Source organism: Neophocaena asiaeorientalis, unplaced genomic scaffold (assembly GCF_003031525.2).
Source record: "Neophocaena asiaeorientalis asiaeorientalis breed wild unplaced genomic scaffold, Neophocaena_asiaeorientalis_V1.1 scaffold91, whole genome shotgun sequence".
Lineage (NCBI taxonomy): Eukaryota > Metazoa > Chordata > Mammalia > Artiodactyla > Phocoenidae > Neophocaena > Neophocaena asiaeorientalis.
Genome location: NW_020173198.1, coordinates 7,391,433 through 7,411,081, shown reverse-complemented (window position 1 = coordinate 7,411,081; position 19,649 = coordinate 7,391,433). Strand labels below are relative to the sequence as shown.

The 19,649-nt window shown below is 40.7% G+C and overlaps 1 protein-coding gene across 1 annotated transcript in view; it reads right to left on the bottom strand.

Moving 5' to 3' along the window:
- Window positions 1-19,649, bottom strand: part of DNAH3 (dynein axonemal heavy chain 3) — a 191,099-nt gene that overhangs the window by 144,762 nt on the left and 26,688 nt on the right. The window contains exons 13-15 of the mRNA XM_024744485.1: window positions 19,386-19,564; window positions 4,685-4,869; window positions 3,365-3,488 (exon numbers count right to left, since the gene is read on the bottom strand). Of these exons, the coding sequence (XP_024600253.1) occupies window positions 3,365-3,488; window positions 4,685-4,869; window positions 19,386-19,564 (488 nt within the window). The remainder of the gene's footprint in view (window positions 1-3,364; window positions 3,489-4,684; window positions 4,870-19,385; window positions 19,565-19,649) is intronic.

Genomic DNA, 19,649 nt, shown 5'->3' with positions numbered 1-19,649 from the left:
CCTCAGAGAAGAGGAATGGAGACAGGAGCCCAAGAGGAAACTGGGCAAGGTGGCCACTGCCACCCTCTCCTTCCCCTGATTGTTTTTCACCAAAGTCTTAAGGATTCAAAGATAGAGAACATAAGTGCTATGAGAGACAGCCTGCTTCTTCTCAGATTTTTGTTTTGTTTTGTTTTGTAATAATCTCTGATTTTAGACTCTGGTAGGTATTAATTTTAGAGAATATCCTTACTGGAAAAAAGTCTCATTCATTCACTCATTCATTCATTCATCAAAAGAGTAAGCACCTGCTATTTGCAAGGCACTGCGCTCTATCTGGATCCCAGAACACAATCTGGGTACTCCCCCTAAGGCACCTTTCTTTCTTCCCAGAAGATGCACTCTTATGGCAAAGAGCAGCTCACATTCCTGAGATGTCTGTCATGTATGTTCCAGGTCACTTCCAGGCCCGTGGAACCTACCACTGAGTGGAACAAAATGAGGGGAAAGTGGATTCTCCTGTTATCTACACAATTAGGTGCTGCTGGGTGCCTTTTCACATCGTTAAGATTCTTCTTGAGGCTCCAAACACAGACACACACACAAAGATAAATCTCTGATAAAAAGCACTCTTGAATTCTTCCCAGAGGGAAATAGTATACAAACTCAGTGATTATTGTAAAATATCATGATTATTATTGTTTTAAATTTCTTTTTTTTAATTTTATTGATGTATAGTTGACTAACAATATTACTGATATATTGGTCTCAGGTGTATAACACAGTGATTTGGTATTTTTATAGATTACACACCATACAAAGTTATTATAAAATATTGACTCTATTCCTTGTGCTGTGCATTACATCCCTGTAACATATTTTATAACTGACAGTTTGTACTGTTTTAAATTTTTTATAATTGCTTAGCACATTACAGTTTCTAAAGTGCTTTCATGTCCATAATATACACATATATAAATGTATGTCATTAGTAAATAGTAGATACTCAGGAAATTCAGTTAAGTAAATTGAGTTCTATTCGTGGGACCACCTGGAGTCTGTGGGAGAATAATGCACGAATTTTTAAATGGTGGATTGGTCAGAATTCTGGCGGTAAATAGAATTCACTCTGATGTTCAAAGAAAGAGACTTTAATTAAGGGACTACTTACAGAGGTGAGATGTGGGTAGGGTTAAAGGAACAAAGAGGGGAGAGTGAAGCACCCAGAGACTAGCCTCAGAGGGAAGCCATTATGATCCCTAGGGCTGAGGGGACAATGAGAACTGGAACCACGGAGGAGCAAGAATTGTCATCCAGGAAGGAGGCAGCTACTGGCCAGAGCCCCAGGAACAAGCAGGGAGGGAGAGGTGAAGAAGCCCAGCAGTCACTCTCTAACCTCCTGAGTGCTCTCCACTGGCCTGGCCCTGTCTGGATGCAATAGACACGGGAGCCAGAGGCTACAGACTGCAGGTATCAGCCAACCAGGCATGGAGCGGACAGAGGAAAGGTGGAAAAGAAATTGGGAGAGGGAGTGGGGACAGCAAGTGGGGAAAAATAAGCATTGAAGCCAAAAAATTATCGTGGGCTGGAAAAATACGGTCAAGTCTCTTAGAGAGGGAATGGGATTGTTTCCACAGAAGATGAATGAATAAATGAATATTGGTAAGCCCTCCTCAAAGGTTTTTCTCAGGATCTATGCAAAAATGATGGACAGCAAGTTTAAGACTTCACCAAAGAGAGGGCTGAGCCCAGGGCTGCAGGTAGCCCCTAGAGCTGCTCCTCTGCTGAGTTCTGTGGTTGAGAGCTCAGGGACCAGTTGATGGGGTCAAGCTAGAGTTGCCCTCCAAGAAGAAGAAGCTTGGCACTCTCCTCTCATCATAAATGACACTTGTTCCCGTTTCTTCAGGAGACACCCCTCACTCCTCTTAACTTCAACAGTTACTGTAAATGGCCTTACAGTAATGTTCTAGAAGTACGCTCACAAGGTAGTGGTTTGGAAGTTAAGAAGCATTTTCTCCCCAAAGAAGTCATCGTTTAAGTGCAAAAGAAGCTGACCACTCTTGAATGCCTGTCACGCGCTGGACACCACCTAGGCGCCATTTCAGACTATTTCATCGCATCCTTCAATACAATGACACCTCTCATAAAATGAGATGATCTGAGATTGGTTCTACTATCCCATTTTCCAGATGAGGACACTGAGGCTCAAAAAGATGAAGAAATTTGCTCCTGTTCATCTAACTTACAAAATGGTTCTGCTTCTTGGTGAGGCATCAAAACTCAGTTCCATGGGGGAGGCTGTGTGTAAGGGGGCTGTGCTCAATGTTTTTGTGAACCTAGAACTGTTCTAAAAATAAAAATCTATTAGTTAAAAGAAATCAGGTCTACTCATTGGGCTAAATTCTGGGTTCTGGGGACAGTAGCCATTTAGGCAGAGGAAGAAGGCTGCAGAAAGAAACAAACACTCGCACACACACATCTTTTGTTGTTGTTCTTCTTCTTCTTCTTCTGGGCAACAGACCTAAGTCATATTTTGAAGGTAGCAACTAAGTGGGTTTATCCTTCAGCCCGAACTCCCATTCTGTGTAGAAATCCCTGCTTTTATCTACCCTTTTCCTTTCTCCTCAGTATTTGCAGGGATTATGGAACCTAAAGTTGGGTAGTGGGAGTTTCATGTGTGATGGGGATGGTAACTGGTATGAATCTGCAGTTCCTAAACAAAGTGTTACAAGCTGGGATGTGTGTGTTTGTGTGTGCGCACACATGCACACAGGTGTGTCTTTACCATGTATGTGGTACTTGGCCCACTTCACTTGATATTGTCTGACTTTTTCAGTGTGCAATATTTTCTTTGTCACTGCATTAAAATATTTATTTAGCAGTCAAACACACTTATGTGTCTAGAATAGAGCATAGCACATAGTAAAAATCCATGATAAATACTCGATAAACAAATAATTACAGGCACATTAGCACTGAACGAGACCAGCTGCAAAACAGGCAATTTCTCAGCCTCCAACCATGCCTTTATTATCCTATCTTGATATCTCACATATCTGTAGTCTCCAATGTAAGGCTGACAATTCTGCTATTATTATTGTGAGGCTATTATTACATGTTACTATTTTTGTGTTTTTCTCTCTGCGCCACTAAATTCCAATTGTTCAAGGCAGGGAGAGAAGGCATTGGCCGGCGTCACTACAGTGAAGCAGGCTTAAAGAGAACATACTTCAATGGGAAACAAAAGGAAATTCCTTCTCCACCAATTGTCTTGCGACTTCACCCACGCACTGCTGGGTGGGGTGGCTCTAGACAGAACCAGAAACATGCGGCATGTTACGAAGCTGGGTATCATGTCTAAAACAACCCCAGATTTTCCCTGTACCTTTTAATGAGGTCCATCTCTGCCTGATCCCTCTTGCTAAGGAGAAGGTTTCGGCTGTTTTCAAAGATATCTTCAATCTGGTCTGGCCAGAGGAACAGAGTACTGTTCAGTTTGATATCCTCTTCTGCAAAACACACACAGTCTGTTCTAGGACAATGCTCAGCATAGGGCAACTCGCAGGGAATTAATTCAGCAGAACAAGAGGTCAACAGAAGTGAGTATGGGAGTGGCAATTAATGAATGGGCCCACTATTGATGAACGATAGCCAGCATTTATTGAACACTTCCCACAGGCCAGGCTAGAAGGTAGACGGTATTATCATCCTCGTTTTAACAGATGGGAAGCAAAGTTAAGCCAAGTGGTCAAGGTCACACCAGTAGGAGACAGCAGAGCAGATTTCAAACCCAGGTCTAAGTCTAACCAACTCCAAAGCCTACGTTCTAACCACTGTGCTTCATTATCTTCCCAGGCTAGGTCTGAGTAGAAACCTAGGTTGAAGTTCAGTACTATTCTTTAAACTATTTCACCTCACCTGAGTTTCAGTCTCCCTTTTGGTTAAAGGTCAGTGATAATACCAATGCCAGATGCCCTACCCATCTTATGGCTCTGGTCAGTTAAAATGCCCTGGGTTCCCTCTGTACCCTTGGGAATTTAGAAGGCAGAGACCACAGTGAGAGAGTCCAGGCGGATGGTTATGGTGGATCACTTTCCACTCCCAGTCCCTATATCTACCTTCCATAACCATCCCCCCTAAACATTGTGAACACCAGGTAATTCACAGGTATTTCCAGATGGAAAAGGGCTCTGAAACTTGGCTTGTAGAGGGCATATTAGTTTTTCCTTCAGAACCTGGTCCTTACAAAGTTAGGTCCTTACGGAGTCCTAACTTGGCTCAGTAAGCCTTGAAGGGGCCCTGATCATTTCTTTCCTTTTAATATATGCAGGAGCATGAAGGAAAGTGCCCTGGCCTCCTCAAAGGTGGGATTGTATTTAGATTATAGATGAATGCAACCTACCCACTTATAAAAGGATTCTGCATTTGAAAGTGACTTTTCCAGGAACACCAGGCACAAGATGCAAAGACAGGCATCTAAGAACCAGTCAAGTTCCTAGATATTTCTTCTTTTTGTCTAACAGTAAGATTCTCTTTGATTCGAATTCCAGTGTGGAATTAGTGCCTCTACTATATGGACACACTTGCAAAGTAGCTCTCCTGATATTTAGTGGTAGAATTGCTAACTCTGCTTCCCCTGGCTCCTTATCCATAAAATATAAATATACACATAGAGTTGCATGTACACACATGACACTGGACTTACGGGGCAAGTCTGCATAGTCCATCAGGAACTCTAACCGTTCAGCTGCATCTTTAAGTTGCCTCCTGAGTTTGAACACGGTGACATCGCTGGATTTCTTTAAGAATTCAATGAGGAATACTAGCTCCCCAGTGTTGACAGGAATCTCACTGACTTTGTCTGCAATGATGCTGTACTGATTACAGATGCTACAGGGAAAGAAACAGCCATCATCATTATCTAAAAATAGCTTTCTTATAAGACCCACTATACTAAACAAACATGGTTCCTATTTGGAGACTAGAACAATGTTTTCCAACTTTTCTCTACCTGAAAATTCTTGATGGATAATATTCACATACATACCATATTTTAGAAATAATAACAGTAGAAATGATAATAATATATGACACGTACTAGGTCCTTTATTACGTGCCATGCCCCATTCTAATCACTGAATGAATATTAACTCATTTAACCTTCACGAAAATTCCAAGAGTTAGGAACTATTATTATCAACATTTTACAATGGAAGAAAGGGAGGCTGAGTAACTTTATCCAAAGCAACATGATGTGTAGATGTTAGAGCCAGGATTTGAACTAGTTTAATTGATTCCAAAGCTTATACTCTTAACAGATACACCATGGGTAAAATACAGATTTAGACCAAAACAATAACCAATATCACCACTACCAACAGCAGCAACTCCTCAACTTTATGTTGAAGTAGAACACTAAATTAGTTTGTAATCACTCCTCTTAACAGTACACCAGCAAGTTTATCCTCATGTGCTGTAGGTAATTTCTGGTGGCATAGAGAAACTTACATTCATCGACTGGGACCACTAGATCTAACTGCCCACTTATCCTTGAACACAAGACTGTGAAAAAATAGTTATTATAGGGATAATTTGAATATGCTCTAATTTATACAAAAGCTAATGAATGACAGTCTTCAGCATTTTAACTACAATTAGGAACAAGTTATTTGCAATATATCCATGCCTAGCACATGCCTAGTAGCCCTCAAGAAATGTTAGCAATAATAGCTATAATAGTTTTTGTTATTATTAATTGATCATTACATGTTGATGGTCATACACTACAGATAGATAAAAACCACTCCTCTCAATGTTTTCAGTCCTTGATATTCCTTCTTAATGTGTGGAGACCCCTCCACAATGAAGCTAATTGTATCAAACTGATGAGAAAATGATTAAAACATCTTTACAGATGATGCTGGGATTTTAGAAATGAATTTTTATACAATTCAGAAACTTGCTATACAGAAAACTTATCTATTGTGCTACATGGATTCATAGTATTCTCCACTTTTGGACTCAGAGCTGGATTATATTTCCCAGCCTCCTCTGCATTTTTAGTTGAGTATTTTACCAGTCAGTTTGGACTACCATAACAAAATATTACAGACTGGGTGGTTTAAACAACAAAAAATGTATTTTCTCATGGTTCTAAAGGCTAGGAAGTCCAAGGTCAAGGTACTGACCTATTTGGTCCCTAGTGAAGGCTCTCTTCCTGGCTTGCAGATAGCCGCCTTTTCGCTGTGTCCTCACATGGTGGAGAGGAAAGAAGCTCTGTCTGTTTCTCTTCTTGTAAGGGCACCAACCCTATTGGATTAGGGCCTCATCCTTTTACCTCCTTTAGTCCTATTATCTCCTTATAGGCCCTGTCTCCAAATACAGTCACATAGGGCATTAGTGCTTTGCTACAGACTGAATGTCTGTGTATTCCCAAAATTTGTATGTTGAAATTAATCCCTAATGGAACAGTACTTTTAAAAATTTTTTATCTTTATTGGAGTATAATTGCTTTACAATGTTGTGTTAGTTTCTGCTGTACAACAACAAAGTGAATCAGCTATATGTATACATATATCCCCATATCCCCTCCCTCTTGAGCCTCTCTCTCACCCTCCCTTTCTCACCGCTTTAGGTCGTCACAAAGCATCGAGCTGATCTCCCTGTGCTATGCAACAGCTTCCTACTAACCATCCATTTTACATTTGGTAGTGTATATATGTCAATGCTACTCTCTCACTTTGTCCCAGCTTCCCCTTCCCCTCTGTGTCCTCAAGCCTGTAACAGTTATTTTGAGGTGGCCTTTGGGAGACAATTAGGTCATGAGGGCTATGCTCTCATGAATGGGATTAGTGTTTTTATAAAAGAGACCCCAGAGACCCCTCACCCATTCTTCCATGTGAGGATACAATGAGAAGATGGTGGTCTGTGAACAAGGAAGCAGGCTCTCAACAAACAACAAATCTGCTAGAGCCTTGATTTTGGACTTCCCAGCCACCAGAACTGTTAGAAATAGATTTCTATTGTTTATAAGCTACTCAGCCAATGGTACTCTGTTATAGCAGCCTGAATGGACTAAGACAGGATTCAACATATGAATCTGGGGGAGACACAATTCAGTCCATATTAGGTATGGTCATGTGATTGAGTTCCAGTCAGTGAGAAGTAGGAAGCAGTGATAAGTATAACTTTTGGGTACAGCACATGAAACTGTCCTTGCATATTCCTCCATGCTCTTTATTCCTGCCAACAGTCTAGGATATCAACACTTAGAATGACCTTGAAGGCTATATGTTAAAGATGTAAAGCCACCATCTCCTTGAGTCTCTGAATGCACACAATATGTCTCCCCACCAATCTGGAGCTATCCCGAGCAAGAATAAACTATTATTTTCAATCATGGCATCTTGGGTCTCTTTGTTACAGCATGTAGCCTAGCCTAATATAGGTAGATCCTCTCAGTGTGATAGACTCCCTCTGATAAGAATCCATTCTTCTTCCCTTTTGTATGAGAGATATAGAGTAAATACCATGTGGTTAACCTATCAGCTTCTTGCAAGGGCCCAGAAGAGTGGTAGCAGATCCACTGTGAAATAAAGGAAAAATATATATTGGTCTCTGCCCCAGGTTCCTAGCACAGAGCCCATGAAACCCTTGTAATTTCATGGATAATAAGAGTACGTTTTGTTCTAGTGAGGTGACTCAGGGTGGGCTCCTAGATGGCTCCTGGATGAGGAGTGGGTCACCGGAAACACCGAGCCATGATTAGAAGCTTGGAGCAAATTAATCAAACCCAAGAAGGGGGTGATTGGAACCTTCAATCTACAGCTGGCTGATCAGAAGCAAGATGACAACCTGGACTTGTGACTGGCGTCTGAAGTAATGGGGGGAAGTTTTATAGGACTGAGCCCTTTATTTGTGCAAGCTGATGCTATCTCTGGGTAGACAGTGTCAGAATTAAGTTGAATTGTAGGGCACCTAGCTGGTGTTACAGAATTGTGTGGTGTGGAGAAAATCCTCCACACATTTGGTGATCAGCAGTGACAAGAATGAAGTGTTCTATATGAAAGTAAAGGTGGGGGGGAGTCAAGATGGCAGGGTAGGAGGACATGGAGTTCATGTGTCCTCACCACTAGGGCACCTACCAGGTGCTGGTGGGGGACCCTGGACACCTAAGGGGACAGGAGGGACCCCCAAGCGACTGGGATGTGGGGGGAGGGAGGGGGAAGGAGAAGTGGAGGCTGGACAGGACAGGCGCCCCTGAGGGGTGGCTGGGGGAGGGGAGGGGCTCCCATGCCTGGAGGGACACACTCACAGCGAGGGGATCAGTGGGGATGGGGAGAGACCCTCTAGGGATCGGAGGATCAGAAGGGAACACAGCCAGCGTTTCCCCCGCCCACTTGGGCCCGGGGAGCCTGCTGAGGTCCAGGGTCTGATCCTCTGCCCTCAGAGGCCCCTTCCTGCTGCTGGGCCCTGGGGGCATGGGAGGAAGGGAGGAGGAGGAAAAGTAGAGTGTAGACAGGGTCAGTGCCCCTAATGGGAAGCTGGGGGAAGGGAGGGGTTCCCACACTCGCTTGGGAGGGGCCCATCCAAGGTGAGATCAGCCAGCAGGAAGGGAGAGAGACACTCGGGGGATAGGAGGATCAGAAGGAAACGGGCCAGTGTTTCCCCTGCCCACTCTGACCCCAGGGGGCCTGCTGAGGTCCGAGGCCTGATCCTCAGCACTCCAAGGCCCCCTCTGGCTGCACTGAGCCTAGGCACTACCCCTCCCCACCACCCCGCCCCGGCCTTTTACCTCTGCTCAGGTCCTGAGCCTAGGCCCTGCCCCCGTCTACCCGGCGGACCTAAGCCCCCCCCACCCTCTACACAGCTAAGGCCTTTTCCAGCTTTTTGTTTTGTTTTGTTTTGCTGTTGTGGTTGTTTTACCTTGCTTCTTTTTTTTTTTTTTTACAGTTGTTGATTACAACTTTATTTACAAAAGCTAAAAACTTTTTGATGATCCACACTCCAATGTCCTTCAGCATGGATTTTCAGGAATAAATTCACATAAAAGTCAATTCAGATTTCCATTTAAATATTGGAACCAATATAAAATGTGGCTTTCAATCTGCCACTGCCAACAATACCATCCTTAGGGTAAAAATCTTACACTGTATTAAAAACACAGAAGGCTATATACAAGAAATGTTATTTCTAATTCTGCCCACTCCATTTTCTACCATTCCACCTAAATTCTTTTTTTGTTGTTGTTGAATTTTATTTTTTTAATACATCAAATTCTTATTAGTTATCTATTTTATACATATTAGTGTATATATCTCAATCCCAATCTCCCAATTCATCACATCACCACCACCACCACCTCCGCCACTTTCCCCCTTTGGTGTCCAAATGTCTGTTCTCTACATCTGTGTCTCTATTTCTGCCTTGCTAACTGGTTCATCTGTACCATTTTTCTAGATTCCACATACATGCGTTAACATATGATATTTGTTTTTCTCTTTCTGACTTACTTCACTCTGCAAGACAGTCTCTAGGTCCATCCATGTCTCTACAAATGACCCAGTTTCGTTCCTTTTTATGGCTGAGTAATACTCCACTGTATATAGGTACCACATCTTCTTTATCCATTCGTCTGTCGATGGGCATTTAGGTTGCTTCCATGACCTGGTTATTGTAAAGACTGCTGCAGTGAACACTGGGGTGCATGTGTCTTTTGGAATTATGGTTTTCTCTGGTTATATGCTCAGTAGTAGGATTGCTGGATCATATGATAATTCTATTTTTAGTTTTTTAAGGAACCTCCATACTGTTCTCCATAGTGGCTGTATCAATTTACATATTCTATTTAGGTCTTCTGCCCATTTTTTGATTGGGTTGTTTTTTATTTTAATATTGAGCTGCATGAGCTGTTTATATATTTTGGAGATTAATCCTTTCTCTGTTGATTCGTTTTCAAATATTTTCGCCCATCCCAAGGGTTGTCTTTTTGTCTTGTTTAGTTTCCTTTGCTGTGCAAAAGCTTTTAAGTTTCATTAGGTCCCATTTGTTTATTTTTGTTTTTATTTCCATTACTCTAGGAGGTGGGTCAAAAAAGATCTTGCTGTGATTTATGTCAAAGAGTGCTCTTTCTAAGTGTCCAGTCTTACATTTACATCTTTAAACCATTTTGAGTTTATTTTTGTGTATGGTGTTCTAATTCCATTCTTTTACATGTAGCTGTCCAGTTTTCCCAGCACCACTTATTGAAGACTTTTTGCCATTGTATATCCTTGCCTCCTTTGTCATAGAGTAGCTGACCATAGGTGCGTGGGTTTAACTCTGGGCTTTCTATCCTGTTCCATTGATCTATATTTCTGTTTTTGTGCCAGTACCATACTGTCTTGATTACTGTAGCTTTGTGGTATAGTCTGAAGTCAGGGTGCCTGATTCCTCCAGCTCCGTTTTTCTTTCTCAAGATTGCTTTGGCTATTCGGGGTCTTTTGTGGTTCCATACAAATTGTGAATTTTCTTGTTCTAGTTCTGTGAAAAATGCCATTGGTAGTTTGACAGGGATTGCATTGAAACTGTAGATTGCTTTGGGTAGTACAGTCATTTTGACAATACTGAGTCTTCCAATCCAAGAACATGGTATATCTCTCCATCTGTTTGTGTCATCTTTGATTTCTTTCATCAGTGTCTTACTAGTTTTCTGAGTACAGTTCTTTTACCTCCTTAGGTAAAACTTCTGCTGCCAGTGTCCTTGTCTCTGTGGTGAGCCACAGCCACCCCCCGCCTCTGCAGAAGACCCTCCAACACTAGCAGGTAGGTCTGGTTCAATCTCCTATGGGGTCACTGCTCCTTCCCCCTGAGTCTTGATGCGCACACTACTTTGTGTGTGTCCTCCAAGAGTGGAGTCTCTGTTTCCTCCAGTCCTGTCAAAGTCCTGCAATCAAATCCTGCTAGCCTTCAACGTCTGATTCTTGGGAATTCCTCCTCCCATTGCTGGACCCTCAGGTTGGGTAGCCTGACGTGGGGCTCAGAACCTTCACTCCAGTGGGTGGACTTCTGTGGTATAAGTGTTCTCCAGTTTGTGAGTCACCCACTCAGTGGTTATGGGATTTGATTTTATTGTGATTGCGCCCCTCCTGCCATCTCATGGCAGCTTCTGCTTTGTCTTTGGATGTGAGGTATCTTTTTTGGTGAGACCCAGTATCTTCCTGTTGATGATTGTTCAGCAGTGAGTTGTGATTCTGGTGCTCTCACAAGAGGGAGTGAGCACACGTCCTTCTACTCCGCCATCTTGAACCCCGTTTTACATTGTTGTTGTTTCATTTACAGTTTTATTTTTTCTAATGGATTTTTAAATTTTTCTAATTTTATTTTCTTTTTTATTCTTTGTTATTGTTCTTCCTTGTTTTTTCTTTTTTCCTGTGCCACAGAGCTTGCAGGATCTTGGCTCCCAGTCCGAGGGTCGGGACTGAGCTCCTGTGGTGGGAGTGCCAAGTCCAAACTGCTCGACTGATAGAGAACCTCAGACCCCAGGGAATATTCATCAGAGTGAGGTCTCCCAGAGGTCCTCATCTCAGCACCAAGACCCAGCTCCATCCAACTACCTGGAAACTCCAGTGCTGGAGGTCTCAGGCCAAACAACTAGTAAGACAGGAACACAGACCCACCCATCAAAAAAACATGAGATGACAAATAAATATGTTAGAGATGAAGGAGCAAGGTAAAAACTTACAATCCCAGATAAATGAAAAGGAAATAAGCAACCTACCTGAAAAAGAATTCAGAGTAATGATAGTAAAGATAATCCAAAATTTTGGAAATAGAATGGAGGCACGGATCAAGAAAATACAAGAAATGTTTAACAAAGACCTAAAAAGAACTAAAGAACAAACAAACAATGATGAACAACACAATAACTGAAATTAAAAATACTCTAGAGGGAATCAATAGCAGAATAACTGAGGCAGAAGAATGGATAAGTGAGCTTCAAGGTAGAATGGTGGAAATAACTGCCAAGGAGCAGAATTAAGAAAAAAGAATGAAAAGAATTGAGGACAGTCTCAGAGACCTCTGGGACAACATTTAACAATGCACCAACATTCAAATTAAAGGGGTCCCAGAAGCAGAAGAGAAAGAGAAACAGTCTGAAAAAATATTTGAAGAGATTATAGTCGAAAAGTTCCCTAACATGCAAAGGGAAATAGCCACCCAAGTCCAGGAAGCGCAGAGAGTCCCATATAGGATAAACCCTAGGAGAAACATAGCAAGACACATATTAATCAAACTAACAAAAAATAAATTCAAGGAAAAAATATTAAAAGCAGCAAGGAAAAAGCAAAATATAGCATACAAGGGAATCCCCATAAGGTTATCAGCTGATTTTTCAGCTGAAACTCTGCAGGTCAGAAGAGAGTGGCAGGATATATTTATATGAAAGGGAAAAACCTACAACAAAGATTACGCTAACCCACAAGGATCTCATTTAGATTTGACAGAGAAATCAAAAGTTTTACAGACAAGAAAAAGTTAAGAGAATTCAGCACCACCAAACCAGCTTTACAACAAATGCTAAAGGAACTTCTCTAGGCAGGAAACACAAGAGAAGAAAAAGATCCACAAAAACAAACGCAAAACAATTCAGAAAATGGTAATAGGAACATACATATTGATAATTATGTTGAATGTAAATGGATTAAATGCTCCAACCAAAAGACACAGACTGGCTGAATGTATACATAAACAAGACCCATATATATGCTGTCCACAAGAGACCCCCTTCAGACCTAGGGACACATACAGACTGAAAGTGAGGGGATGAAAAAAGATATTCCATGCAAATGGAAATCAAAAGAAAGCTGGAGTAGCAATAGTCATATCAGATAAAATGAAGACTGAAGACTGATAAGGAAGGACACTATATAATGATCAAGGGATCAATCCAAGAAGATATAACAATCATAAATATTTATGCACCTAACATAGGAGTACCTCAATACATAAGGCAAATGCTAACAGCCATAAAAGGGGAAATCGAAAGTAACACAAATATAGTGGGGGACTTTAAAACCCCACTTACACAAAGGGACAGATCAGACAGAAAATAAATAAGGAAACAAGCTTTAAATGACACAATAGACCAGATAGATTTAATTGATATTTATAGGACATTCCACCCAAAAGTGGAAGAATGCACATTCTTCTCAAGTGTACACGGAACATTCTCCAAGGTAGATCATATCTTGGGACACAAATCAAGCCTTGCTAAATTTAAGAAAATTGAAATTGTATCAAGCATCTTTTCTGACCACAATGCTATCAGATTCGAAATCAACTAAAGGAAAAAAACTGTAAAAAACACAAACACATGGAGGCTAAACAGTGCACTGCTAAATAACCAAGAGGTCACTGAAGAAATCATAGAGAAAATAAATAATACATAGGAACAAATGACAATGAAAACACAATGACCCAAAACCTATGGGACGCAGCAAAAGCAGTTCTAAGAGGGAAGTTTATAGTAATTCAATCTCACCTCGAGAAACAAGAAACATCTCAAATAAACAATCTAAACTTACACATAGAGCAACTAGACAACAAAGAAAACCCAAAGTTAGTAGAAGGAAAGAAATCATAAAGATCAGAGCAGAAATAAATGAAAAGAAATGAAGAAAACAATAGCAAAGATCAATGAAACTAAAAGCTGGTTCTTTGAGAACATAAACAAAATTGATAAATCTTTACCCAGACTTATCAGTAAAAAAGGGAGAGGACTCAAATCATTAAAATTAGAAATGAAAAAGGGGAAATTACAACTGACACTGCAGAAATACAAAGGATCATAAGAGACTAGTACAAGCAAATCTATGCCAATAAAATGGACAACCTGGAAGAAATGGACAAATTCTTGGAAAGATACAACCTTCCAAGACTGAACCAGGAAGAAATAGAAAATGTGAACAGACCAATCACAAGTAACGAAATAGAAACTGTGATTGAAAATCTTCCAACAAACAAAAGTCCAGGACCAGAAGGCTTCACAGGTGAATTCTATCAAACATTTAGAGAAGAGCTCACACCCAACCTTCTCAAACTCTTGCAAAAAAATTGCAGAGGAAGGAACATGCCCAAACTTGCTTTACAAGGCCACCATCACCATGATAACAAAACCAGAAAGAAATACCACAAAAATAGATAATTACAGACAAATATCACTGATGAATATAGATGCAAAAGTCCTCAACAAAATACTAGCAAACCAAATGCAACAACGTATTAAAAGGATCATACACCATGATCAAGTGGGATTTGTGCCAGGAATGCAAGGATTCTTCAATATATGCAAATCAATCAATGTGATACACCATATTAACAAATTGAAGAATAAAAACCATATGATCATCTCAAAAGATGCAGAAAAAGCTTTTGACAAAATTCAACACCCATTTATGATTAAAAACTCTCCAGAAAGTGGGCAGAGAGGGAACCTACCTCAACATAATGAAGGCCATATATGACAAACCCACAGCAAACGTCATTCTCAATGGTGAAAAACTGAAAGCATTTCCTCTAAGATCTGGCACAGGACAAGGATGTCCACTCTCACCACTATTATTCAACATAGTTTTGGAAGTCTTAGCCACGGCATCCAGAGAACAAAAAGAAATAAAAGGAATACAGATTGGAAAAGAAGAAGTAAAGCTGTCACTGTTTGCAGATGACATGATACTATACATAGAAAATCCTAAAGATGCCACCTGAGAACTATTAAAGCTAATCAATGAATTTGGTAAAGTTGCAGGATACAAAATTTATGGACAGAAATCTCTTGCATTCCTATATACTAACAACAAAAGATCAGAAAGAGAGATTAAGGAAACAATCCCATTTACCAATACATCAAAAAGAATAAAATACCTAGGAATAAACCTACTTACGGAGGCAAAAGACCTGTACACCGAAAACTATAAAACACTGATGAAAGAAATCAAAGATGACACAAACAGATGGAGAGATATACCATGTTCTTGGATTGGAAGAATTAATATTGTGGAAATGAATATATTACCCAAAGCAATCTACAGACTGAATGCAATCCCTATCAAATTACCAGTGGCATTTCTCACAGAATTAGTACAAAAAATCTTACAATTTGTATGGAAACACAAAAGACCCCGAATAGCCAAAGCAATTTTGAGAAAGAAAAACAACAGAGCTGGAGGAATCAGGTTCTCTGACTTTGGACTATACTACAAAGCTACAGTAATCAAGCCAGTATGGTACTGGTACAAAAACAGAAATACAGATCAATGGAACAGGATAGATAAGTCCAGAGAAAGATAGAAAGCCCAGAGATAAACCAACACACATATGGTCAACTGATCTATGACAAAGGAGACAAGGATATACAATGGAGAAAAGACAGTCTCTTCAATAAGTGGTGCTGGGAAAACTGGACAGCTACTTGTAAAAGAATGAAATTAGAACACTCCCTACCACCATACACAAAAAGAAATTCAAAATGGGTTAAAGACCTAAATGTAAGACCGGACACTAAAAAACTCTTAGAGGAAAACATGAGAGGAACACTCTGACATAAATCACAGCAAGATCTTTTTTGACCCACCTCCTAAAGTAATAAAAATATAAACAAAAATAAACAAATGGGACCTAACGAAACTTAAAAGCTTTTGCTCAGCAAAGGAAGCCATAATCAAGATGAAAAGACAATCCTTAGAATGGGAGAAAATATCTGCAATCAAAGCAATGGCCAAAGGATTAATCTCCAAAATATACAAACAGTTCACTTAGCTCAATATCAAAAAAACAAACAACCCAATCAAAAAATGGGTGGAAACCCTAAATAGACATTTCTCCAAAGAAGACATACAGATGGCCCAGAGGCACATGAAAAGCTGCTCAACGTCACTAATTATTAGAGAAATGCAAATCAAAACTACAATGAGGTATCACCTCACACCAGTCAGAATGGCCATCATCAAAAAATCTACAAACAATAAATGCTGGAGATGGTGTGGAGAAAAGGGAACCCTCCTGCACTGTTGGTGGGAAGGTAAACTGATAAAGCCACTGTGGAGAACAGTAAGCAGGTTCCTTAAAACACTAAAAATAGAATTACCATATGACCCAGCAATCCCACTACTGGGCATATACTCAGAGAAAACCATAATTCAGAAAGATACATGTACCCCAATGTTCACTGCATCACTATTTGCAATAGCCAGGTCATGGAAGCAACCTAGATGTCCACTGACAGATGAATAGATAATGAAGATGTGGTACATATATACAATGGAATATCACTCAGGCCTAAAAAGCAATGAAATTGGGTCATTTGTAGAGATATGAATGGACCTAGAGTCTGTCATACAGAGTGAAGTAAGTCACAAAGAGAAAGACAAATATCATGTATTAATGCATGTATGTGAAATCTAGAAAAATAGTACAGATGAACCTATTTCCACGGCAGGAATAGAGATGCAGATGTAGAGCATGGACATGTGGACACGGTGGGGCAGGGCAGGGTGGGATGAATTGGGAGATTAGGTTTGACATAAATATACTACCATGTGTAAAACAGATAGCTAGTGGGAAGCTGCGGTATAGCACGGGGAGCTCAGCTCAGTACTCTGTGATGACCTAGCTGGGTGGGATGGGGGCGATGGGAGGCAGGTCCAAGAGGGAGGGGATATATGTGTACATACAGCCGATTCAATTTTTTGTACAGCAGAAACTAAGACAACATTGTAAAGCAATTATACTCCAATAAGAAAATATATAGGAGACACACAGAAAAGACACAGTAGAGAAGAACTGGATTTTCCGTACTCAGGAGGTAGACTGAATTGAGTTTTTCCTTTATACCCAATTAACTACTAGACCCTCTAAAAAGTCCTGAATATGGGTTGACGACATTAACAATTGGACCAACATAACACCTTAGCAATATCTAGGAATAAACTAAGGACAAGAAATACTGTCTTCTACACGTACTTATAATATCATTTAAAATATAAAGGTCCAGGTGTCCTGTAAGCCCAGGGCCACTCTCTTTCTGGTGTAGGGGATGCCATAAGGGAGACCAATACATTTTGCATCAATCCATGGCCTCTCTCTACCTTGTTGTCACTGTTTGGACAAGATTTCCTACCCTGAAGGAAACAAACAGCCAGACCAGAGGGATAATTTCTTATATCTCTAACACAGGGCCTTGTGTTTCTGGTCAATATTTCAGGTCATTGTTCTAGCAACTTTAGACCTTGTACCTGCAGTGGAAATGGATGGCATGCCCACTTTCTTACCAATGCACTCCAAGGTGCCCCCTGCCTATATGACCAGAGCACCCCTTTCTAGGGCACACCTAATCACTGGAAACAGGAAGGTAGTCCACTCAGCAATTACAGGACAATGAAGTAGCAAGGGTTCAGAAGACTCAAACTCACCTAATCAGGCAAGTTAGTTTTTCTCTCTTCATTCAGTAGGGTGTCTTATATATGTTTTACCTACCTCATGGGGTGGCTGAGAAGACCAAATGAGTCAGAATCACTATTTTTAAGGTAGAAAGAAACTTCAGAACTCAATTACTAACCTGGAGTTTCTGGGTCCTTAGAAATCCCCAGGTTTGTAATGGGACCTTAACTTTCATTTATATTAAAAAGGCCAAAGGAAATTGTACGTTTATTTTGATGAGAAAGAAAGCACCAACCAACCAAGGCACTATGTTGCTTTGATTCGACAGGAACAAATGTTTAAGAAAAAAAAATTGCTTGATGCTCAAACTTTCCAAAGGAAAGTGTCCTAGTAGTCCGAAGGCTGAAAACATTTTACTGCCCTAGTCCCAAATGTTTATTCTATAGGCAAAGGAACTGAAGATCCAAGAGGTGAAGCCAGGGGACACAAGCTAGCAAACAGAAGGTCTTGGATTCAAAACCAAGTCTTCGGCTCCCAAACCAGGAACCCCACCATTTCATTACCCAGTGAGAGAGTTGAGTGCAGTGGTGGAAAGCATTAATTTGGAGTCAAAATGAACTAGGTTAAGCCCTGGATATGCCACTTGCTGACCTTTTGGAGTCTCAGTTTCTTCATCAACATAATGGAGGGAATAATGAACAACTTCTTATGGTTGGTGTAAAGACCTGATTAGATCTTGAATGTTCAGAACACTTACACAGTGCTTGGACTACAACATGTGCTGGAAAAATGGTAGCTATTATCATAATTAATTTCCTGATGAGTTTCTGATATGCAGTTTGTAAACTTTAAAAGAGCTACAAAATGCTAAACTTATATTTATCTACATGTATATGAATAATATAATATATAACAATTTAATAGTGGTTATTAGTACTAAATCATTTTAGTCTATAGTTTAAAGCTCTCTGAGGAAGAGAGCTAAAATAACACGGGCTAACCATTTTGTAACATTCAAATAGAAACAGAGTAGCAGATAGTTGCTGTCCCAGACTCTTAGCATCATTCCCTTTTCTGTTAACCACAGCCTAAGCCTTCTTGGGGTACCCCATCCTTCTCTTTCTTGGTTCTCATGGTTTAGAGATGAGAACACTACCCATATCTAAACCATCCTCTTGGCTATGGTGTTTGCCTTGCTGTTGCCCAAACAACCCAAGTCAGGCCAGTGCCAAACCAGCCAGTGCCACAGTGTTGGAAAAAAGGGAAATCATTTTTTCCCCTGTGGATGGAAACCTGGGAGGATGTAAGTCTAGAGCTGCTGGGGCCCACAAACTGGAGAGAATCTCTCAGAGAACAGGGCTGACACAAGGACAGCCAAGTAGAGGGAGGAAGATTGCATTCTATTTGTAGTGTTGAGGGCCTGAAGCTAGCAACTCCTAAACTTTCCAACATGTGAGCCCCAAATTCCTTGTTTTACATTAGCCAGTCTGGCCTCCTATCCCTTACAACCAAAAACGTCTTTAATAAATACTCAACAGTAAAATGAAGGCACAATATAGAGTTTAACATTGAATGACAGAATCCCCAGACCCAGACAGTAGAAGTCTGTATAGAAGAGATTCTAAGGGCTGCCTGTAATCACGCTGTGTCCTCAAATGTGTGCTAGATGGCCAGTGAGAGAGCCTGTGACCTCAAACAGTCAAGAAATTTCTCTCTGAAGTTGCCTGCAAGAAAGCAAAGGCTGAAGGATCAGAGATGAACTGCCTCAGGATGCTTTCCACCTTCCTACTCCAAGACCCAGGTAGTTCTCTCCTAACTGTTCACCTTCTAGCCTGAACCTGATTCCCTGCAACCGTCACTTTGGGCAGAAATAACGTGAACTGGAAGTTCAATCTGGTCGTTGCTGGAAGGTGCAAGTTCTGTCCACTTTTCCATTCTCCCATTCATGCCAATTATCATTGCTATTTCTCTGCATGAAACAATAATACCTGGTGTTGGTGTCCCGGTTTACATCCACTTGGAATCGAATCAGACGGTCTTTAAGATTTTGGGCTCGCTCACAGATATCATAATTTAGGGTCATGGTGTCAAGGCAGAACATGGCCAAAGGCACGGTAATGTGCATGGATGCAATTTCATTTCTCCGCTTTTTTATGCTATTGATCCTCTGTAGAAGAGAGTAGATTCAGTAGCTTAATTTGCCTCTAGCCTCTATGCATTTGCCCCCAAGCCTCACCCCCCAGCCAATATAG